Genomic DNA, 25,097 nt, shown 5'->3' on the forward strand with positions numbered 1-25,097 from the left:
TAACCTGCTTTAGGCTAATATCGTGAATACTGTAATCTCCAAAAATGGCCATCTTACCATAACACTCCAGACTCTATGGTTAACTATAATTTTACTTATTATTTCATCTAAAAAGGTATTTCTTAAACATGATTGAAATACCTGCTTGTGTGGGAAGTGCATCTGATGCAAAAGTTTGCAGCCTGTTTGTGTAATCTAGTAAATATCCAAGGCAATAGTGATTGTGTGTAAAAGATTGCAAACAGTGAGATAAATGATGCTAAAGAATGGACAGAATGATTAATTCAAGAGTAGATCAGTTAAGAATGACAATATTGTACAGACTACAACAGAGCAAATGTAAACTACCTTCAAACATATTTACTGTTGTTTCACAGAAACTGACTAGCAGATCCCTCACAAACACAATGTTCGTTCTATGCAATGATATGTTCTTTCCACTTCTTCAGAAAAAGACAAAGCTAAAGGTATTTAAAGTCAGTATTGCATGTTTACTTCAATGCCAGAAGTCCCCATGGCTGTATTAAACATCTTACTAAAAAATAGCCTTTAATTTGAAGTCAGGAAATACTGTGCATACCAGCCACCACAACCCCTGCCCCATTCTGAGAGAGCAAGGAAGAGGATTGGATTACATAGTGTCTGGCTATGTCCCTGTAAGCAGCTGCTGAGACCTCTGGAGGACCTTGGAAGTCCATGGTAGGTCCAGAAAGAATAACAAACAGCTCAGCGTACCACAGTTCCTTATGGGAAACTACTACACTATGCTGTGCCATGCAGACTTGCGACCTAAGAATGTTTACATCTTCCCCGTCCAATGTTATAAAAGTGTTTGAAATGAATGACAACATAATGTTTTAAAGAAAAGTGAAAAATGAAAAGTGATTTTTAAAATAATAGTATGAATGTGCATGTTCCCTTCCTCACCATGCTCTCTGTATGGAGCATGGATGGGAATCATGCAGCCCTTTTGATGTGATTGGACTGCAACTCCCAGCATTCTTCAACATTGGCTCTGCTAAGTAAGATGGAATATGCAATCCAGCATTAACTGGAGGGCCACATAATTCCCAGCCCTGGCAAGTACAGCAAGTAATAAGTATGGCACTTTTTAACAAATACTGCTTTTCTACTGTGGTCCTGATGTTATCAACTAACATTGTACATTTTGGCGAAATATGTATAAAGTCTTTTCTTTCTAAATGCTTATTTTCTACTTGGCGTCTCTCTGTCTTTCAAAAGGAACAACTGCCCTTTTCACACTCTGCAGAGTGAGGTTGCATCTACAAGATCCTTTGCCATGTTTGAAGCAGCCATCACTGATCAGACACCCTATGTTGAGATTTTGTATCACCTTTCACTTCCAATGAAATGCTTCCTTTTCCATGGACACAATTTCATATGTTCAACTGTGAGTCAAGTGTAAAAGTGATAAAGATGTGGAGTGAGTCCAGCATGGATCTCCTGATGCTCATGCTGATAAAACCAGTCCCCACAAACTTGTGTTTGACTTCATTAAAGCCTTGTGACATCCTTGTTTTGCTGTAAGTCCCCAATACTCTCATAGTCATTCTCTTGTGAGAGACCTGATTGGCTGCTGTTGTGGACCAAACCATTTCTGTCTTCTTCACGATGTACAGTCTGAATGGCTTCATAGTCTGGCTCTAATTCCCCATTAAGTCTTTCTCCTGACTGAGGAAAGGCAGTAAAGTTTGGGGTATTTTCCAAGTCTTTTACACTAGCATAGAGGGCACTGCAAATAGATGGTGACTTTTGAGGTACGGTTTCTGGAATACAGGTGTATGTCGACTCCAAGTCTCTGGTGGCCAACCCTGGCTTATTTACAGAGGAGTACATTGCTGAAATCTAGAGCAAGGTAGATAGGAAAGGGAAAAATAAATTAAACATATTAAAAACAACATAGCTTTTCCTGATGCCACTGTTTTATAATTCACTGCTGTTTTATAATTTACAAGCAATATATATGTAACAATATGTAAAATGTGGACTGGATGGCCCTTGTGGTCTCTTACAACTCTGTGACTCTATGGTTTACTAGATGCTGAATGAGCACTGTGGGCATGTACTTTATGGCTAAATATCCTGGTTCATAATAAACAAACAACTCCCACAGTTGTTCCAGGCAAGCATTCCAGGCAAGGATTCCAGGCAAGCATTCTCTGAAGATGCCAGCCACAGATGCTGGTGACACGTCAGGAATAAACTCTTCTAGAACATGGCCACATACTCCGAAAAACCTACAAAAAACTATTGCTTAACAATGCTTGTATGTTTTGTAGACAAATTACAATAAAGGAAGGCTATCCCTTGATTAAATCATTATATATAAAGTGGACCCTTGTTATATGCTGGGGTTTGGTTCCAAGATCCCCCGTGGATGACAAAATCCGTGGATGCTCAAGTCCCATTAAATATAATGGCATAGCAAAATGATGTCCCATATAAAAAATGGAAAATCAAGGTTTGATATTTGAAATTTATACTTTTTTTGAACATTTTCAAACTGTGGATGCTTGAATCCGTGTATAAAAAATCTGTGTATAAGAAGGGCTGACTGTATTACAGTTAAGGGCCAAGAGAACTCAGTGAGCTATTTTGGGCAGCATATCTGCAGTGAGCATGGTATATAGTTTGACTCTTAAAGCAGATTGAAAGATCTCTGGACATGCCAGTGGACCATTTCTGAAATATATTCTGTGCTAAAAATAAAATAAAAAGCAACATACATTTGGATGCCCAAAACCTGTTGGTACAGTATGCTAGCAAATGTACTATCTCAAGGATCACACAGAGAATACAGGTAAAAATGCACTGGCTCTAAACAGCCAATTTCTCCAGGGCTTTACTTCCTTCATGGTTGTTGCACCCATGGCTCTTTTCCTCCTACTCCAACCACCTCCTATGCTAGTGTAATTACCCCATGTAGTGCACCAACAGGATTCCAGATGGAATGTGCTTGGTCCATGTGACTCCAAAGATTTTGATCTTGGCCTTAAAATCTTTCATTCACCTAAGTGGGGAAAGTACAGCTTAACAGGCCTACCCCCCCTTACTCCACAGTGCTTCCATCTATCCACCTGCAAACTATGTTTTCTCACCAAAAAGGTTTCCAGAAAGATTGCCAGGATGTAGAAAAATTTCCACTTTCATTTCATAGATGTCTTAATAGGATATGGTCAGTTGCACTTGCAGAAAAATTACTAAAGCGTTTTTATATGATGAGAAAATAACTGAAGATAACTTTGTAGCAAACAAGTATACTTTTTATTATTTTCAAAAATGAATGCTGAAGATGGGCCTCCAACTGGATTTCTGGCATACAGATATTAATATATTATAGAAATTGAGTGATTAGTAATCGAGACTACATACAAACAGACAGATAATTAGATAAGATTGTTTATAGATGAACTGATATTGTATGTACATGACTATATTGGACATCTAGTTATAATTATAAACTTTGGGGTGAATTAGTGGTAGGGATTGATTTGCTTGTTGTGCAATTCTAAAAAGAAATTATTTTTAAAATATATATAGTAAGATTCTCACTCCTTCTCAGAAGCACTCTTTTAAAAACAAAACAAACTGTCCAAAACAAAACCAGAAATGAAGTTCTTCCAGTTTTGACCCCCCCCCCCATATTTTCAGGACTTGAGCTGCCTTTAGTAAGTCGTGGGAGCAAAAAAGTGGCACCCATGCTTTCTAAAGTTGCCTACCCCAACTTAAATCCCATTGTTAGTGCCACCTTGGTCCAAAACACACTGCAGAAATAAAGCAGTTTGGGGCAGCTTTAACTACCTTGGCTCAGCACTAGGAAATCCTGGGAATTGTAGTTTATTATGGCACCAGAAGCCTCTGACACGCAAGGCTAAATGTCTCACAAAACTACAGTTCCCAGAATTCCCTAGCATTGAGCCAGGACAGTTAAAGCGGTCTCAAACTGGATTATTGCTGCAGTGTGTTTTGGACCCTAGAGGATCAAGTGAATCAATGGGACTTACCTAAGTGTTGACTTACCAAGTTGGCATTGTTTCAGTGGAGCTGTTCTAGTTGAGACTGAACAATTGGATTTGGGCCATACATCTTTGTATTTCATTTGTAATCTGTTCAAAAAGTTGTAGTACTGTAGTACTGCAATACTACAGTACAGTAGTATTGAAGTTCAAGTTAATGTTATCAATATTGTATACAAAGGGATCTTGTAGCACCTTTGAGACTAATTAAAAGGTTATTGAGAGAGAAAAACAGGAGGAAGACTGATGCACAAAGCCAAGAAGAGGTGATATTGGAATGTAGTGTGGGGAACAGAAAGGGAATGTAGTGTTTCCCACACTTTATGCAACAGCTTTCCTCCTGCCTTTGTCCCCCAACAACCGTAATTAAAATTGAACTGGTCACCTCATCTCCATACTCACAATGTTTTGAATGTGAATTGATATTCTCACACACAAACATACAGAGCTATGTACAGGCTTATATAGGTCTGCCTCTGGATTCTCCACTCCGCACATGAATCTGAGGAAGTAGGCTCAAGTCTACGAAAGCTCATGCTACCAAATGATTTCTTTCAGTTCATACAGTGATTCCCTCAATAGACTGCTCACAGCAGGGACACAACTGCCCACTGTACAGAGTGAACAAGAGCATTGCAGTAAGAACAAGAGGAAACAAAGTAGAAATCCATCTACACGTCTATTGATCTACAGTGTCATGGCCTCCTTATCAATTCTAGGGTTCCTTAAATTCCCATGATGTGAGTCCCAAGTGCAGAACTAGCAAGTGAAAAATGCACTGTTCAACTGTAAGACTGAAAACAGTGCTTTGGTATGTAAACATGGATCCAATAAAAAGGCTAAACCCTAAACTCCAGCTAAAGCAGTCCCACTGATTGATAAGTTAATATCTGGGTAACGTCCAATGATTCAATGAAGCTATTTTATTTGGGACTAAGAACTGAATTCAAGTCTTTGTGGTTTTGGCTGTATTTTCCTCTATAGATTTGTCTACAATTATCAAACTGTTAATTTTACAACACTTATTCTGGTTAAAGTAGTTATGGTATAATTCATGCAAAGAGCAACCCACCTCATCTTCTGTAAGTGATGGGTCATCTTCCCGAGATTTGTAAGACAATGAACTAAGCCTCTGAAAAAGAGAGAAAAGCAATTCTTATTAACGAGGAAAAACTCTGTCTCTATTAATTGACTAATTGTTCATTATACTTTTAATTTATTTTATACTTTGTGAATTTGATTGTGTTCGATCTCTGGACCATAATAAAGAATTGATATGATAGTTAAGCTCTGGTAGGTTTGTATGGGGAGGCAAGGGCTTTCAAATAGTCTGGATCCAAGTTGTATAGGGTTTTATAGGTCATGTCCTCCAGTTTATAGGTCATATCAAGTGAATTGCCTTCTCTGATCTGTCCAAAACAGTATTTACACATGTATAAATCACTACAATTATGTCAGTTCTTCTGTGTGATATTTAGCAAGCTTCTTCAAAAAGACAATTGTGGTATATCTAGTCCTCAAACACAATATAGAACAGAACCCCTTGGTCCATCTGGCTCAATATTGGCAATGGACTCTCTGCATTTTCAGATGGGCAACTTTCCAGCCCTACCTGGAGATGCCAAAGACTGAACTGTAGACATTTTACATGCAAAAATGTATTCCACTGAGCAAGAGTTCATTCTATAGAGAGAGCAAATCTGTTAATATCTACTAATACATATCAATATTAACCTATTAATATTAAATTATGCAACAAAATTCTCCCAACATACTGTGTTTTATATGCTCAATCTCCCCCCCCCTCTCTCTCTGTGTGTTTGAATGAATCTATAAAGCTCTCTTATACTAAAGCAAAATATGGGTCTATCTAGCTCAGTATCTTTACATTGATTAGGAGTAGCTCTCTAGAGGTCAAAGAGTTTGAATTCTTAATCAGAAGTAATTTATTTCAGGTCCAAGATTCTTACTGGTTCCTTCCTTTTAGTGTTTAAGGGCTAGTTATTGATGACACTTGTATGAGCTGCTTTGACTCTTGAACAAGACTGGAACATTTTAAAATAAAAAACAGACTAACTAACAACTTGTTGGCAAGTGATAAATCTTTTGTACTCACAATAATGGAAAAATCATTATGCAAATATTTACGAACATTTTATAACTCCAAATTATAATATAGCCACTAAACACATACAATATCCTTCCCTAAAGTAACTATTAGAACATTAGAACATTATCTCACATATATCCTTCGTGTGTGTGTGTATGTGTAAATAACTTAGGGCCCGAACAGACAGGCCAAAATAAAGCTGCTTCAGGTCACTTTGGACTATGCTGTTTAAATGACGCATATGTCCTAAGAGGCTGGAAGCCATGCCAAAGCCACATTTCAGTCCTAAAGATTGGAGCACAGCTTTGGCACAGCTTCTGTCCTCTTATAATGTGTGTGTCATTTAAACAGCATACTTCCAAAGTGACCTGAAGCAGCTTTATTTTGGCCTGTCTGTTCAGGCCCACAGTTAAAGCACATAGATATACAATATGATCCTTGTATTCACAGGGTTTCATTCCAAGACCCCCTTCCCCATGGCGACCTGAAATCATGGATAACAGAGAACCTTATTATTTTCAATGAGACAAATTACTTCCAGCCCAAGCATACCATAGAACTTTGCAGATATGGAGGTTGTAGTGTACCTATTGTTCCTGTTCATAAAATCATCATACTTTTTATTATTTTAAGTCATAAAAAGTTACCAAAAAACTCCTACCACCTTTGGTAAATGAAGAAATTTCACTTTTATCTCCATCCATTCATCATAATGGAAAGTATTTGTCATTACAGGCATATAAACATTGGAAACTATTCTCAATAACTGAATGTTTTTTAAATAAAAATTAAAAAATAAGGTGTACCTTGTCAGGTTCGCTAGGTCCTTCTGCCACTTCTTCCTCCTCTTTGGCTTCCTTCTCCTGCACGTTTTCATTTTCATCAAGGAGTTTCAGGGGTACTGGAGGTGGTGGCTCATCCTCCACATCTGGAGTGCTGCTAAGAGGACTCTCTGAATTAGCACTCTGTCGGCTTTTCTTATTTCTGTCAACTGAGGCATACTCAGCTGATTCAACCTTGTGTGCCAGAACATGGTCTAGTCTTCCATTAACAACCACTGCAGTTTTTGGTTTGCTCTTCTCTGTGTTGGATGTTGCTCCCAACTCCTTAATTTCCTTCACAGTTTCATATAAACAGTCTTCAACTATATTTTCTTGGGAGGAGCTGTCTTTCAGCACTTCATAAGGCCCTTCCATTCCCAGACTCTGATCATTTTCTGTATTTCTAGTAGACAAAATAGTTTCTATGGCATTATTTGGGGGAATTCTAGGTAGCTCTCTGCTCTGATGACATTTTAAAGACCTTCCCAAGCTGTCTTGTGGTTCCAACAGATCGGTAACTGAAGTTTGCACTTCTTCATAAGGCTGGATACAAGCAGTTGTGCTATCTTCTGAGAGAACTAAGAGGGAAATATATATATATGTATGAATAGGATAAGCAACTAGGTAGAACTTCAGGTCCACATGGCCAACACATGCCTATCATAAAAATACATATTTTTTCTGTTGCAGAAACCAGAATGCCACATCAGACTAAATGGTAAATCTTGTGGGACAAAATATATACAAGACAATAATGCCTCTGCTAACTGGACTACTAGTGGTACTGTTCAGTTTGCTATTTTGAGTAAGGGAAGATGAAATTAACAGCGACAAAGAACTGGAAGATTCAAGACAGAGTAAGCTCATTTCAAAGGGGCTGCATTTACAAATTCTGAACTCTTTGAAACAGGTATTAGATAATGTCCTGATCAACTACAAGTAGCGATTTTCTTGTCCAAAAGAACCCTTAGAAAAATAGAGGAGGCAAGAATGGAAGAAACATCCCTTCCTAGACATCTTAATTGCCCCCAGACTTTCAATTTAAATCCAACACCACTTGGCAAGAAGTGTGCATAAAATTATCGAAAGACAATGGTTCATTACTTAAATAATGGTATCTCTGTCTTCAGGTGTTATTTTGACTTACATTCACTTATCAATACTATCCTTATGCATTTAACTTAGCTTACAAAGTTATTTTGGTCAGGACACCATCACTTAACCAGTCCTAATGCTAGCACTGCATTAGGCAATGCAGGAAGGAAATCAGATGCAGGAATATAGCTTGTTTGCCCCATTTAATAAACACCTTGTAGAAGAGATGAACCTGCCCCTTCCATACCTTTGGAGAGCAAAGACTGGCAATTGAAGACAGGATATTTTCAGTATTGGCATTTCTGTTCTGGAAAATTCTTCCAGAGAATAATTGGACAGCACTCAATTTGTTGTCATTATAACCAGGTAAACATAACTTTAATTATCAATGACAGCCTTCCTGAAGTTGGTTGCCTTCAGATGTGTTGGACAATAGTTCCTGTCTTGATGGGAATTGTAGCCCAACATCTCTGAAGGGCATCAAATTCGAAAACACTATCTTTGACACTTAATTTTTTATGTCATCTTTTTAATTGCAATTTTTAACTGGACCTTTTCCCTGTCTCTCAGTCTCAGTTGCACTGCATTTCTTTGTGAACCCCATTGAAGACTGGCTGGAAGAAAGGCCTAGAGACCCTTTAAAAAAATACAAAGTATGTACAAGTGGCAATGAGAGCACATCCTTTGAAATAAATAAATATAGAATTGATCTGAATGCTGCAGGAGAAAAAAAAATCTTCACCCTTCACTTTCTTTTAAAGGCTTGTTCGTGTCAGGGTGTCTTGGAGGGGCCTCATTTACAGAGTCACCATGAGCTGAATCAGACTTGTTGACAATTAGGAAAAAACAAAGATATTGAAAGCTAAGCATAACTAGGGGCAGTGGCTTAGTGGTTAAGATGCCAGTTCTGAGAATCGAGGCCTGAGTGCTGCAAGATGGGGTGAGCTCCTGTCATTAGTCCCAGTTTCTGCCAACCTAGTAGTTTGATAGCATGCAAATGCAAGTAGATAAATAGGTACCACTTTGGTGGGGAGGTAACAGAATAGTCCTCGGGCAACATTGGCTCTTCAGCTTAGTAATGGAGATGAGCACCACACCCTACAGTCGGTTATGACTAGACATTCATCTCAAGGGATTATATAAAACTTACAATAAATAAAACTTTTTTTACTACCTTTATCTTTACCTATATCTAGGGGATATAGTCAAAGAACTGAGCGGGATCTATATCTCTGCACAAGTATGTATTGACTTTGGTCCATATGTACATCCAAAGGTCACATAATCACACTGAACACATCAGTTTCCTTCACTCATGAATCATGTCAAAGGGCAACATGTGTTGAAAAGGGCATTTGTTCATGATTCAGAAGGGCCAAGCATGCAACTCTCTACTGTTCCATTTAATGCATAGATCCTCTTCCCACAATAATGTGAAGAGGGAGAATCTCTTTGCATACATGTGTGCAAGAGTTGGGTTTCCAGAAATAGTAATACAACCAGAGCAGACATTCTGCAATCAAAGGGTTACAAATGTATTGCTTGTTTTCTGTCACAGAACCAAACTCTTGACAAGCCTTATGCATACTACTGATTTCACTGCCTGCCAGCTCTTTCTCTTTCCTTTTCCTTAAGGCTAGCATTTGTCTTTAAACAGTTAAAACTCAGGCCAAATATATGGAGATGTGGAAACACAGAACACAAGTATGGTTTATGTGTAGTTTTGAGTCAGTAAAAGTTTTCAGACTTTTTTTTAAAAAAAAGTTAGTATCATTTCCAATGTTTAGCCAAGCAGGAAGACTCACTCAGTTTTCAATTACCTTCACAACAGCTGAACTAAATCATTAAGGACTTGTATAGCTTTCCAGTTTACTGAGGAGACTAATATGTTCATATTACCTCAGGGTAGCACTGCTCTTTATAAGTGAATGACATGATTCAGGGACCAAAACCTAAGATCATTTTCAAAAAAGTGGAAAAAAAAGTACTACAAAGGCTGTTTTTTCTGACAATCATAGATTTCCACAAAATGTACCCATTGCCTTGTTCCAAGGACAACCTCAGAACAAGACATTGGGTAGACAGCTGCTCTGATGGACTTGCATGGCTGATCTGAGGATCTATCAGAGTGAGGCACTAGGTAGAGAGTTGCAGAGGAAAACCTGACTTGCTGTGATCTTGCTGCCACACTTGATGTAGTGGGACAGCAGGATCGGTGGGGCCCTTTGGGATATGTGACATGGCGTCTGTCTTCATAAAAATGGTGTCAGGCACCAGTGGAGGCTCTGCTTGGGTGAATAATTTGCTGTCACTCTCACTCTACTAGATCATAAAATAAATAAATAAACCAGGTGGGTGGATTCATCCAACCTTATGGGAGAGGTAATTCTGAGTGGAATGTCTATGGATGATATGTAGAAGTACCTAGCACCCTGAACTCCAACTCACACAGAATCACAATTCAGCTATTAAAGTCTCCTTTTCTTTTTAACCACTGGGCCAGATCCAGTATTTGAATAGTGGAATTCTATATATAAGATGTATTCACAAAGAAGGTTAGGATTAGGTATCAGACTCTTTTACTGGCAAAAAGGCCCATGTGCTGGCAGAATCTTTTTCTTCTGGCTGATCTCAGAGATTTGCAAATGGAAAAATTTGCCAGCAGAAGAGTCAAAAATGGGGTGGAAAAGGGATGGCGTGAGGAACCAAGCTGTGCAAGATTCAAACTTCCTCCAACCAAGGGCACAGCCACAAAGCTGACACAAAGTTATAACAGGGCCAGGCTAGTCCTAAATACTTTTGAACATACCTATGCTGGGTCAAGTTTGGATTTAATACAGTTTTAACTGGCACATAGCCATTTCGGCCAGTTAGGATTACACTTTTATTCATGCTTAGAGCAGACTCATTGATATCACTGTACTGACAGCTTTGGTCACTTTGGTGGATGACCTACACAGGGAACTGGACAGGATGTGACCCATTGTTTCTGCTGGATCACTTGGTTTATGATACCATTGACCATGGTATGCTTCTGGACTGCCTCACTGGGATGGGAATTGGAGGTACTGTTTTATAGTGGCTTCATTCCTTCCAAGAGGGGTGACCCTAGAAGGTGGTGCTAGGAGACTCCTGTTTGACACTCTGGCTGTTGAACATGTGGGGTTCCTCAGGGTTCTGATTGGTTCTGTCTATTTAGAATATACTGAATATGTAAAAAAACCTGACTCCAAAAACCTGAGTTGACTTATCCACAGGTCAATGTAAGTACTGTACTTTGACTCTTATTAAAAAAGCAATCATCCCCTGCTTAAAGGCAAGAGTAGCAAGCGCAAGAGCAAGAGCAAGTACATTTCTATACAACTTATCAGTGAACTAACACTCCCTAAACCAATTGCCCCCAACAAGCTGGGAACTCATTTTACTGAACTACAAAAGGATGGAGGGCTGAGTGGATCCTGGAGCCCTGCCTGGGATTGAACTCACAACGTGGCTGCAGTACTGGCATTTAACCACTGCACCACTAGGGCTCCTTACAGTACATGAAAGCACTGGGAGAGGTCATCTGGAGTTTTGAGGTGCAAAACCATTAATATGCAGATGACACCTAACTCTACTACTACTTTCCCAATCCAAGGAGGCTGCCCTGGTCCTAAACCAATGACAGCGTCTGTCATCAGTAATGGACTGGATGGGAGCAAACAAACTGAAACTTAATTAATACAAGACAGAAATATTGTTGGTCAATCGGAAGGCAGATCAGGTAATAGGAATTCAGCCTATGTTACATGGGTTTACACTACCACTGAAATACCAGGTTCACAGTTGGGGGTACTCCTGGACTAAGCTTTAAACCTGGAGACCCAGGTTTCTGTAGCGGCAATTAGTGCTTTTGCACATTTAAAACTTGTGTACCAACTGCAACTGTTCCTTGAGATCCTGGATCTGGCCATGGTGGTGCATGCTTATTTTACATCCCATTTGAGCTACTGTAATGAGTTCTACTTGGGGCTTGCCTTGAAGAGTGTTCAGAAATTTTAGCTGGTCCATGGAGCTGCAGCAACACTATTAACTGGGGTAGGTTACAGAAACCATACAGTGTCCCTATTGAAACAGCTCCATGGGCTGCCAGTTTGTTTCTGGGCATAACTCAAAATGCTGGTATGACCTATAAAGCCCTATATTGCTCAGGTCTAGACTAATATGGCAGACCATATCTCTCTGTATGAGCCATCCCAGGCTTTGAGGCCAGCAGGAGAGCCCCTTTTCTAAGTTCCACCACCATCGCAAACATGGTTGGTGGGGATGTGAGGCAGGGCCTTCCCAGTGGCTAGACTCTAGAACTCCCAGAGTTCCATGGCTCCCTTCTTGTTGGCATTCTGGCAGCAGGATAAAACCTTTTTATTCAGATAGGCTGTTTAAACAGATAGTTTTTAAAGAATGGGCTAAGGGGTGCTGTAATGTTTAAAAAGTATTTGTAAGAGCTTTTATATTTTTAATGGCATTTTATTTTTTATTGTGTGCTTTCTTTTAATACTGTAATAGTTTGTTTCTATTTTAATGCTCCCTTTTGTATGTTTTTAATTGTATTGTGTTTTTTTAATTGTGACCCACTAGGAGTCCTAATTATTTTTTTTGGGGGGACTAAGTAATAGTAATCGTCATCATCATCATATCATCATTATCCAAGTATGTCTGTATGTCCTTTTTATTAACTCACAAAGTAGCAAACAGTGGTGACTTCTAGGCCATCATAGATTGAACAGTATAAATGATATTTTCTTGTCATCTGATGTTATCTGAAATGTAAATTCATCTTAGTTCACATACTCTGTCACGAAGTGCCAAGAAATCACACAATGAAATCAAAAGTCTTACCATCACCATTACTGAGTCCTCCATTCTGTTCACTGCTGGCAAGTGGATCTGTCGTCAGGCTTGTGACTGAGTGACTAAATGCCTCTTTATCTGATGGCTGCAAAACAAAATATGTATGATCTGAACAGCTCAGTAATAAGTTTTTACTCAGTATTATTATAGAATATTGCCTATTTTGGAGATACTGCTGTGGTATAGCATCATGTTTTCATGGCTACTGCTTACATGTTACACATCTTTTACTTTATGATCAACTCCATTTCATTCATGCCTGATCATTTCTACTTAAAATAAATTCACTTTGGAATTGTCAGAAACTGGCAGTCTGCCATATGATGGGTTTTGTTGTGGTATTAAATTGGTTGTTGTAGTACTATGGCTGTTTGGGTCTTACAGAGATATATAAGTTTAATATGAATCATAACAATAATTGTTTTTTTAAATGAAAGTTTTATAGTTATATGTGTAGTGGGATTTGTTGGGAATGATGGAAGGTACAGTTTTGTATCAAAAAGTTACTGATCGTTCAAAGGAGAGAGAATTGCCTGGCTCAAGAATGCACAGATGTCTGCGCAGGATTTTCTCAGGGCAATTCCTGGGAAGGAAATGGAGAAACAGAGACTACAGTGAATGGGGCAAATAAGGATGGGGGGTAGGTATGTTTTAATTAGTAAACTATTCGAGGTAAAGCCCATGAAACTATAGGGTGAGACATTGTCATCTTTATGCTTGTGACTCTGGATGTTGGTAGTCTGCATATGTCTTAACTATGAACTTCTCCAGCTGCTGAAATAAAGTTTTACTGTTTGATTATAGAAGACTGTTTTACTGAACTGTGAAGAGAGGGCAATTTCTGATAGGAACACAGGCCAGTTTTTTTTTCTTTTAAAAAAGCAAACAATTCCTTCTATTAAACAAACACACAAAAAAACAATAAAAATGAGAAAATCATCAACTATAGTATATAATTATATTGTGACTGTATAGTTCATCATAAATAAATAGCTATCACAACATAATTACACAGAATCACTGACAATATATGATATCTGAAGATGGGATTGTTTACTCTCCTCTTACTTTAGAACTCTGTGCACATGGCTCCAGCCTCACAGCCCCAAAACGCGTATGTGGTTTGTGCCCTTCACATTATAACTTATTTGTAGTTGGGTGTGTAACTGCATGCCTCCCAGATGATGCTGGCCCTAGCCAGCAAATCGGTATATAAACCTTTGTCTCTGGTTAGCTACTAAGCGAACAGGTAGTCTTAGGAGGACACACTTACCCAATATATAAAATGGGATGTTTGCCTTTTACCATCTTCCTTGTACACTGTACAATCCAGGAGGAAAGTAAGAGGAAATGAAGCGGGCTGTGTAGTCCTCCCAATTTTCCCACCCTTGTGTAAATGCATTAACTTTAGTCCTGAGGGGCATGGGACATACACATACACATGCATCAGTTGTAATGGAGAGAAGGATCTTATGTTCAGACTGCCTCCAGTATTACAGTATTTTGAACTATAAAAAGCCATTTTCAAATAATAAGTGATTTTATTTTTACCACATTCATTAGATTTTCATGGTCGCCGTTCTGCTGCTTGGGTCTCTTCTCCCTTTAATACAATAATATTTAGGTCTATTATTAAAATGCTTCTAGTATGTATCAACATTTATCTCTAAGTTTAAATATCTTGGCAATACTTACATAATAGATGACTTCATATGCACAATAGTCCAATTAAAATCTGACTGAGATCAGCTGGAACATAGTTTACTCATAAGTATTTCAACCTAGAGTTTAAGGACACTTGGGCATTACTAAATTCAATCATTTAAACACTTAGGATTTTAAAAATACTTCTTAGGTAAATAGATTCTTGACCTACAGAATGTTTTAGGCACATAGAATCTAGCAGCCATTTTGCACATGGTTAGAAGAAAAATCGTTTCTGGTCTGTGGAAATTGACAATTTTATTAATGTGTACCAAATTCATTGCTATTTCAGTCATTTCAAAAGAAAATCAGCATAGGTCAAGCTCCATCTGTTCATCTGCACCAGCATAAGATGTTGAGGAGGAACAAAAAGTTTTATACACACACACACACACACACACACACACACACACACGCCCTCCATTTGTGACCTTATTAATTCTAGGCCTAGTTTAGAATTAGGTTTCCTCCTATCTTTTCTTTTGACTACGTAAGTTTAGCTTATTGCCTCTTGAAAGATATTATATCTGGCAGCCAGCTGATACTATATTTGTTTCCTTTCATCTCCTTCTACTATGAAGTAATAGTGAACCTTCTCATTTTGACTTTTTAAAGGGTGTACTTATTTCATCTGACCACTGATAGTTACAGGTACAACTTTCTAATTATCATCTGTGAAGTTCTGTTATCTCAAGATATTTAATAGGTAGTCAGTTATAGTCAAACCAGTCCTACATAAAGGATAGCCAGGGGAAAACAAGTATCTTGGCAATTTCAATACTGACAGGTACATTGTCTCAGAAGATCTCACAAAATGCTGCTGCTACTGACATTTATCATAATCTGGCAAAGTAGCCTTTTGCTTAAGAAAGTTCCTGCCACAGTAAATGTCTTAGTCTTTTAGGTACCAAAAGAATCCTTGTTTTATTTTTCTGAAAGAGATAGTGTAGCTGTCTGCTCTTTTGGAACTAAATCCTTTGTAGATATTGTGTAATTCCTGGAACAAGTTTACAAATAGACAACAAAAGGAATGCTTAGCGGTTGTTTCAAATCATATAGTGCTCTTGGCATTTTGCCACATGTTCTGCATGCTGCATACTTTATTGGTTCAGGAAAAGTAGGAACAATGGCCACAAAGATGACACACAGAGAAATAGACAGATGTGTATGTATTTTGATAAAAATCAAATCGTCTTGCTTACTGTTCAAAGAATGACTGAGGAACAGGGACTGATTAAGGGGAAAGCAAGGGCAGGATAATGAGCATGTCTACTGTTCTCAGCACAAGACTAATTGTGACAGCAAACAAGGTTTCAGAGTGGTGTCCATAACCTGCATTTGCAATGTCATTCTCAATGGAATATGAATACAGGGCATAACATTCCTTTAATATTCTAGTGAGTATGGCGTTGCAAAGGTGCACCAGGAGCTGATGAACATAGCTAAATACTCTAAAGGCATCAGACCCTGTCTGATCTTGGATGCTAAGCAGGTTCGATCTTGGTTAGTATATGCATGGGGGAATGTCAACAAATAGCAGATACTGCAGGCTATATTTCAGAGGAAGGAATTGGCAAAACCACCTCTGATTTTTCCTTGCCCAAGGAAACCCTATGAAATTCATGAGATTGCTATAAGTGAACAGGCACCTTGCAAGTGCATACACACATACATTTCTTTACATGAGAATTTCTGCAGTGGAATATATACATTTTACCATCCTGTTCAAATTGGTGACAAATCCCACACTAACTTCTACTTCAGTACTTCTATATATAGTATTTCATCAAAAGCAGACTAATTATCCCTTTTGTAAATGTATGAAGCTGTGCATGCAATGTACAATATGAATCCTATTTGCAGTCACTAATTTGATCCCAGAAGTTTTCTGACAAAGCATCTGTTTTTTTAATGTCATCAATGATTATATCAATAGCATCTGTGTAAGGCAGGGATTGTGTTTAATTGCATTTCTGGGCAAGTTCCTGCTACATGAATATCCTGATGCCACATCCAGCCTAGCAACATGATAAATTATTAAAATATGATTGTCAGATAATGTCTGAAAATATAATTTGCACAGCTTGTTAGAAATGCCCAACAGACTGATTTTTAGGGAGGGAAATCTTCTGTTTTCTTCTCTTGAGTTTCTTCATGGATACAAAAAGCAAAGGGGGGCAGTAATTATCAGTCATACATTTTGGCAAGAATTCTTTGGGGACATTATATTCAAATCCAATTTAAAGACATGTTTCATACTTTTGTTGTTATTGTTTTATACGAACAAGAGAGATCAAAGGATAAGATTGAAGCTATTTATTTTAGGAATGGAACAAACATAGGTTCTATTGCTCAACTGATCAACAAGGCAAGGAGGGATATAATTATTATATGCCATGTGCTGGTTATATATGCAGATGGGAGTACTGATTCCTAGTAAATTCAAATTAAAAGTATAGATTAAGAGTGAATTTGGTCTTAAGTATTTATAACTGAAAATATAACATAACCTCCAACACTTAACAAATGAAAGCAGGAACACACGTGGCCAAGCAACATCTGAGTGTGGTCAAAATGGTGGAAGTTAATTAATGTGGAAGAATACACAAGTTAGGAAAAGGTGCATTCATTTGCTTTGCCTAAGCCTATTGGGAAGGGCAAGGTTCTGTCTTCTCTCCTCTTCTCTCCTCTCCTCTCTCCCCTGCTGAGTTAATTGTATGCAAGCTTCTTTGGCACTTTCAACTTGTTTGGCAGTTTGCAGCAACTGAAGTAAGCTGAGGGCAAAGAGGAAAAGTGGGACTCTTGAGGGGGTAAAACAGAAAGTATCACTTTTAACTGAAAGTGTCAGAAATCATATTTTTGAATGTAACAAGATTTTTGTTGTTGCTGTGTGCCTTCAAGTAGTTTCCAACTTATGATGACCCTAAAGGCGAATCTGTCATAGGGTTTTCTTGGAAAAAATTGTTCAGAGAAGGTCTGCCATCGACACTCTCTGAGGGTGAGAGTGTGATGAGTTTCCATGGGATCTGAATCCTGGTCTCCAGAGTCATAGTCTGATGCTCAAACAACTACACAATATTTACAATCGTATTGTAAAGATTCTGCAATTCAGATGTTAAAAGATGTCGATAATTTAAAAAAACCACTCATTAAAGCACACTGAGTTCAATGCTAATTTTCTTTTTAACTTTTCAAACTAAAGTTCTGCCACAAGTGAAGACTGCCCTCACTTCCTCTGGTCTTTAAGATCTAGGGTCTGCTTATTGGGTGAACAAACTAACTCTCAGAGTTTGAAATAACAAGTAGCACAGACAGCAGTAAGTATTTACTTTTGATGTAACAGGGGGGTAAAAAAACAACATTTCAAAAATAATGTAAAAAAAGCAAAGTTATTTCACTGTTGCAATGAGTGATGGGAGCCAAAAGTTACTAACAAACATTACTTTTAAAGGGAATTTTTACAGCTATTTTCAAATACATTTTCAAGTTAAGGGTTTTGCTCTCAAAAAAATTTTTGAAAGTAAAACAAAAATAATAACCAGCGCAACAAGTAATGTAAAGTGTTATTTTTTTCAACAGCATGAGTAATGGTAACGGGTTCTTTCTCAAACACTGTAATAAGTAAAAAGTAATGGGGCCCGACTCTAATCTAACTTTATTCTGATTCAAATGACTTCACATATAGAGCCTTATTGCATGAGAAAAGAAAGCTGAAATGGAGTGGGAGAATACTGGCTTTCTCCTTGTCTCTCCACATGCCATTGCAGCATTTCCATTCTCTTCCTGAGGGAAATGACTGTAAAAGCATGTCTCTTGTAATGCTGGAAAAATCTGTTTGACAAAAGGCACACTTTTACAACCATCTCCCATGGCAAGGAGAACAGAAGCTCTACAAAAGCCTATAGGGAGGTATGGCGAAAGCTGCTACTCTCCCACTCCATTTTGGCTTTCTTTTCTCATGGGATATGGCTCACTCTCTCCAGCACAGAGGAAACTGGAAACAGATGGCTTAATCTTTATCAGCAAAAAAGTAGCTACTTCAAACAAATTTAAACATTTCATTTGAAATGTCTCCTTTCCATCAAGTTCTATTCTGTTGTCTCTTATAGTGGCTCTAGAAGCCGTGAAGCACACTATTTCAATAATGGTGCTGATATGTAGATCCAGTTCATGGCATTTGTAGGAAGAGCCAAACAGTATGCTTTCTTCTCTGTCTTTACTCTTCATGGCTATGTCCTTACCTGTCACAGCTAGAGCAGAGGAAGACAAGAAAGCTGAAAAACAGGAGCATTGTCATGGCTGCCAAGCCTCCCCATACGATGATATGAAGCAGCCCGGTGCTGAAGAACCCACTGTCTGGTCCCATGATATAACAAGGGTGTACTGCAAAGGGCTGAAGTGCTCAGTTCTCACAAGACGTTGGCATTTGTATTGAAAAGGTTTTCTCTGTGAAGAAGAGGAGAAAGTAGGGGGAGACATTACAATAAAGTTTAGTTGATAGATGGTTAATTAGAAAATATTATAATGCTCTATAAATGAGACAACAGCAGGAAAAAAAGAAAGACTGCATTACAGATGGATTGACATACAGCCCGTACAGACAGGCCAAAATAAAGCTGCTTTCGGTCACTTTGGAGATATGCTGTTTAAATTATGCATGTGTCCTAAGAGGCTAGAAGCCGCACCAAAGTTGCACTCCTAAGGACTGGAGTGCAGCTTTGGCACAGCTTCTGGCCTCTTAAGATGCGTGTGTCATTTAAACAGCAAATCGCCAAAGTGACCTGAAGCAGCTTTATTTTGGCCTGTCTATACAGGCCCTAAATCAAGGAACGAACAGTCCTTGAGTTTGCAAGCACTAAGAAAGGCTGTTAAGAAAAGCGTGTCTTGGACATCTCTCCTTCACATGGTCATAACACACTAAAGCCAACCTGAAGGCAATTAACAAGGCAATTTGAAAGATAACACTATGAATGTTTAATACTGTATATTTAAAATATTATTAAAATATAAGTTGTCTGAATCATAATTAGCTAACAGGGTTCAATTTTAATTCATGACCTGGCCTAACCAAAGGGAGGTGATGCCTCTCATGGCAAATGTGTAGATCTCTTGGTAGCTATGCAGAGCTACGCTTTCTACATGTTTAGAAGCAGTCTCAGTTAAGGTACCTGTTCCAGTATTAAATCCTAGCACTGTCAAGTTTAGATAGCTAGATTATGCATAATCCAATCTTTTAAGTAATGCTGCTATAAAATCTCTACTCATTATACTAGATGAGTGTTCAAATTATGAGTGTTCAAAGAGCTAGTGGAACATATTTTTCATTCTAGGTTCAATGGAAGCTAAATGCAATTTTCTTAGTTTGGATCCAAATTGTGGTCTCTTAGAGATCTGATTAAAGTTGGTTTTTTTTTTAAAAGGTGTAAAAGTCATTTAATTATTCTTAATAAAAACAAGAAATGCCAAGAGAACAGACATAATTCTTTGCCAATCTCAAGCTATTTTGCATTGTCTGCGTAACAGAGGTCATTTTTAAAAGTTCAGCTGTCCTAATAGGTCTAATTTAGGACAGCATAGTTATTTATTTGTTATGCTAATTTGCTAAAGCCATATTGTTCCGCATAATAACCAAGTTGTTTTTAAAACATTGATTTAGACTGACTGCTGAATCACAGTATGAAAAAATAGCATTAAATGCATTGGAAATCATTGCATACTGCCCTCTGGTTATCATTTATAGAACACTAACATTTTCAGACATAATATTTTTCACATTTTCATATGTAAATGTTTCCAATTACAATTTTCAAATATATTACTCTTTACAAGTAAAAGTATCTAATAACGTTCAAGTCTCTGTAATTTGTGCTGCACATATCTAAAGGACAGTTTGGAAAAGTTTCTTTTTCTGGACTATAACCAACAGAATTTTCCAGCCAGCAAGACCACCGGCTGTGCCAGCTAGGAGATTCCTGGGGCCACAGTTCAAAAAGTAGTATTTCTGGGCTTTAGATTAAAAGGGTAATAGGGCTGGTATCCAAATAATTTAAAATTTATTGATTTGACTGACTGAATTTATATCCTGCCTTTTTTCCAAAATGGGATTCAAGGCAGCTAAATCTAAACATACCCACAAACAAATTCTATACATATATCTAAAACAATTATAAACAAACAGCAATAACAAAACAACTAAACCAGACTACTAAACAAAAACATACACTACTGATCCCTCCCCACACACAGATGGACATACATAGTACCACTACTACTATACTTTCTTATGTATGAAACTATATTTATACCTCTACAACACACAAACTCAGTTTTACAAAACCCAAAGCTGATTCATATCCCCAAAGAGACTGTAAGCATGGGATAAATCAATTCCCAAACTTTAAAAAAGATTTCTTTTTAATCATTGTGGCACCCATCTAATTTGATACGGCCCTCAAACCCTTCCCACACAACCTAGAACCCAGATCTCACTGAATTTCACTGGAGTGGAAGGGGAGGGGCAAAGAGACACATGATTTTGGTACTGGGTCCCTCGCAGCTCCTTTCATCATGTACAGCATGATGATGTCTCAAGGCATCTAAATAAGTCAGGTAACAGAACCCTTTCAAACTACAGTATATACTCGTCTATACGTCGAGAAATTTATGCCCAAAAATTGATCCCCCAATCCTGGGTTGACTTATATATGGGTCAATATGGTAATGCTGATGATGGCAGTTCATTCAGTGACAAGCACACACACAAACACCTTGCTCCCCACTTTCCCTCTGTGCCTAGGAATGGGCTGCCGGAAGCAGAGTGTAGAGTGATTTTTTTTCCTATGGGAACAACAGCTGATCCAGTCACAAACACATACACACCTTCCTCCCACTTTCTCTAGTCCAGCATGCACACAGATACACATACATATTTTCTCTCCCTCCCTTCCTTAGCTCCTTTTACATTTGACTCTCCCCCAACTGACTCTTCACCCTCTGTGAGATGACAAGGCGGCCGCTGCAGACAGCTGTGGCTGGGTCAGCAGTAAAGAGCTTCCATTCCAGGGAAAGTATACTGGAAAAGTAGGTTTCTTGGTGGGGTTGAAGGGGCAGAGAGCGCCTGTGACTCTTTAACCAAACTCCAAGGAAAAAATGCCTGCAACTGGGGCTCTTTGGTGCTTCCTTGCTGCAGCAGAAAAACACCCTTTGTCCACTGCTGGGGAAAAATTGAAGAGCCACCATGGCCCCGAGGAGCCCCAAAGTTTTACCCTCAGCTTAACCACAGATCATACCGAAATTCCTAACTTTGGCCCCAAACCTTGCCCTCGACAACCACTTATACATGAGAACCACTTATAGTCAAGTATATACGATACAAAAAGTGTACTATTTGAAAAACAACATCATCAACAACAAAAACAATATTGGAGAAATACTACTAGACTCAGGAATTATTTTATATACAGTGAAATGAAGCTGCCTATTAAAAAAAATTGATTCCCATGAGGAAACGAGGCAATTGAGACTTTACAGCAAAGCATATAAACCTTTCAGCACAAGGGCCACCCTGTTGACTGAGCCTCAGGGACAAAGGTAGACAAAGCTGGTGCCCTCCAGATATGTTGGACTGTTTATTTAATTTATACCCCATGTCTTTTCCAAAAATGAGACCTCAGGAGGCTACACCTCCCACAAGCTCCAAACAGCTTGGTGAATGGTCAAGAGAAGTTTTGATCTAAAACATCTGGAATATACTTTATTACCTTTCCCTGACTTTCAGCCATGTGAGCACTTGCAATAACAGCAGACACCTTATATTTGTAGAGGAACCAATAGAAGACATTTTTTTAAACTGAGGTTCATTCCTCCATAGTTCAGCTAAGGTCAAACATCTTGCACTCTGATGCTCCTCACAAAACTGCAATTTTTTGCCATTCTCTTATGTTTTATAACTACATTTGCAAGCTTAAAGACAAAGTCCATCATGATATTTGAGTTGTAGAGGAGGAGGGATAATCCAAGTACATCACCTTGAGCTCATTGGTGGAAAGGCAAGAAATAAATGTAACCAATACATAAAAATAAAATTACTGTCTGTCTACGCTTGGTGGGTACGTTCCAGCTTTGGACACAGGGTGGCAGTACTACACTGTGATTATCTTTCAGTATTCAAAAACAATTGCTGGGTTTTACGTAATGCAAATAAAAAGTCATATTGTACAGTATATTGAGTATCTTAAGTCCTTTTTTTATACCTGTGATTTCCCATGATTTTTAAATATAATTTCATTATAGATTAATGTTAATTAAGCACTGACCATTTTCTTGCTATAACAACACTTAGGTGCTGAATCAAAGAAAAAGATGTAAAGTTTCCCCCTCCAGAGAAACTGTGACCATCTGTGCCTTGATATTAAATTATCTGTCATGTCCTATATCATTTGTAAGAAAGGAAATTGTTTACATTGAAATAAATAATTCTCTGGAAGGAATTTTTTTGGGTTTGTTTAAAGGTCCACACACTTACTGAGAATAAATGTAACTGTCCAAAAGGATAACTTTTCAGCCACACTCTTGTTTAGAGTTCTTGCTACACAGTAGGCTAACAAGATTTCAGCAATATGTTTTTTGACGTATGCAGGATACATACATAGCGCATACAGTCACAGACCAAATAGATAACTTGGCAATGTGAAAGAGAAATCTAAGTTTGTGCTAAGCAAAAGAAGCCTGACAAAAACTGCTACATCAGCCATTTCACTTTTTTTATTTTTGGGTCAAATCAGCAAAACTTTATTCCAGGTAAAGACTGCAAAGTCATCAAGAATCTTACATCTTTCAAAGTGATCCTCATTCAGATTCGCTGGTGTTAAGAGAACATTACTCTCTTTCTGGCCTGCAAAATACAGAAATAATCTGCTGCAATAACACCGAGAAGCCTTACAGAAAACAAGAACTTCATCATAAAACCTCAGATAAGAAGCAAGAATGTGGCCAGATAGGAACAATTCTTATAAAAGGCATGCAAGAGATAATCACTGAAGCATATACACTCAGACTGCCAATGCCCAATTTAATGCTTTTCCCTTTTATTAAGATGCTGCAGAGTTATTTCAAATCCAATTTACAATGCTCAGTGGACATGTGTGAACTGTAGCAATGAAGTTGCTATAAATTCTTCCTGTTCCGTCATCTTCATATTTGATGTCAAGCAAATGAGGCATGTTGGCACATCCAAGTAAATTGAATGCAAGTACATGAATATCATATAGATAGACTGGTGTGGCCATGCATGTATACCTTTCAAATACAAATTCATTAATGCAACATCCAATGCCTTATTTTTTTCTCTCCCTTTAGCTCCATTAAAATTCTCTTGCTATTTTTATTCTAGCAGGACTATGTAATTATACAACAAAGAAAATAAATCCTACACTACCAGTTCTGTGACTTTAACTAACGTGTCTCTTTAACTGATGCACCCTTTCTGCCTCCTCAGTTGTTTCATCACCCCACACTCTCTTTCAGACAAGGAATTTCCTCTGCTGTCCTGAATTGCAAAATTCTCCCTCTGACCTTTGCAACCTGCTCTATATTCTGTTCATTCCATTTAAATGTGCTTGATTCCACTGAAGATTTGTGGCAGACAAGCTAACAGCCTTTTCCTGCCATTTGTCATGAATAATTTTCTTTCTTTCTCTCTTTTACCACAGTGTTGAAGTTCACAGTTCCTCCCCACTCCCCATATTATTATTATTTTTAAAATACAGTTCAGCCATTCAACTAAATAAAGATGTAGGGCACATTCACACTACATAATTATCACACTATTATTCCACTTTTCCCCTGTCCTAAGGAATTCTAGGATTGGCAGTTTTGTTGCTGTGTGCCTTTAAGTCATTTCTGACTTATGAAAACTCTTCATCATGGAACCTAAGACAAACTTTTCATAGCAAGATTTGTTCAGAGGGAATTTGCCTTTGCTTTCCTCTGAAACTGAGTGTATGACTTGCCCAAGGTGACCCAGTGGGTTTCCATGGCTGAACAAGGTATTTGAACTCTGGTCTCCAGAGTCATAGTTCAGTCCTCAAACCTCACCACCATGTCAGCTCTCTATTTAAAGAGGGCATTTAGAATTTCAGCCAGAACAATCCAGTCCTTACCAAACTACAAATACCAGAATTCCACAGAATGGAACCATGGCAGTTAAAATAGAATAATAACACCATAACTATGTACTGTTAAATGACCCCTGATATTTATATGTCTGCATCTCACATTAAGCTTAACTTCCAAGCCATCAGATTGTCAGTTGTATCTCATACCATTGACTCAACTCATTTAACATTTTAAAAAACCTAGTTCTTTCTGATATAGTATTTTTGCCCCTTATTTTTAGTTTTTTAAAATAGGTTTTTCTAGAAAAAGGATATTGGGTTGTAT

The 25,097-nt window shown here is 38.0% G+C and overlaps 1 protein-coding gene across 5 annotated transcripts in view; it reads right to left on the reverse strand.

The window, feature by feature from the left end:
* Positions 1-340: 340 nt before the first annotated feature.
* PAG1 (phosphoprotein membrane anchor with glycosphingolipid microdomains 1) overlaps positions 341-25,097 on the reverse strand; it is a 121,339-nt gene continuing 96,582 nt past the window's right edge. For 4 of the 5 annotated variants that reach the window (XM_089517523.1, XM_089517519.1, XM_089517521.1 and 1 more), the window contains 6 exons: positions 18,899-19,103; positions 14,505-14,556; positions 12,942-13,038; positions 6,954-7,546; positions 5,110-5,169; positions 341-1,866 (listed from right to left, as the gene is read on the reverse strand). In XM_089517523.1, the coding sequence (XP_089373649.1) occupies positions 1,516-1,866; positions 5,110-5,169; positions 6,954-7,546; positions 12,942-13,038; positions 14,505-14,556; positions 18,899-19,023 (1,278 nt within the window). In that variant the 5' untranslated portion in view covers positions 19,024-19,103 and the 3' untranslated portion in view covers positions 341-1,515. Of the gene's footprint in view, positions 1,867-5,109; positions 5,170-6,953; positions 7,547-12,941; positions 13,039-14,504; positions 14,557-18,898; positions 19,104-23,487; positions 23,551-25,097 lie in introns of all 5 variants that reach the window. The other variant, XM_089517520.1, reaches the window with a different exon arrangement.

The sequence above is a fragment of the Sceloporus occidentalis genome, unplaced genomic scaffold, assembly GCF_023333645.1.
Source record: "Sceloporus occidentalis isolate IW3139 unplaced genomic scaffold, rSceOcc1.0.p SCAF_3, whole genome shotgun sequence".
Classification (NCBI taxonomy): domain Eukaryota; kingdom Metazoa; phylum Chordata; class Lepidosauria; order Squamata; family Phrynosomatidae; genus Sceloporus; species Sceloporus occidentalis.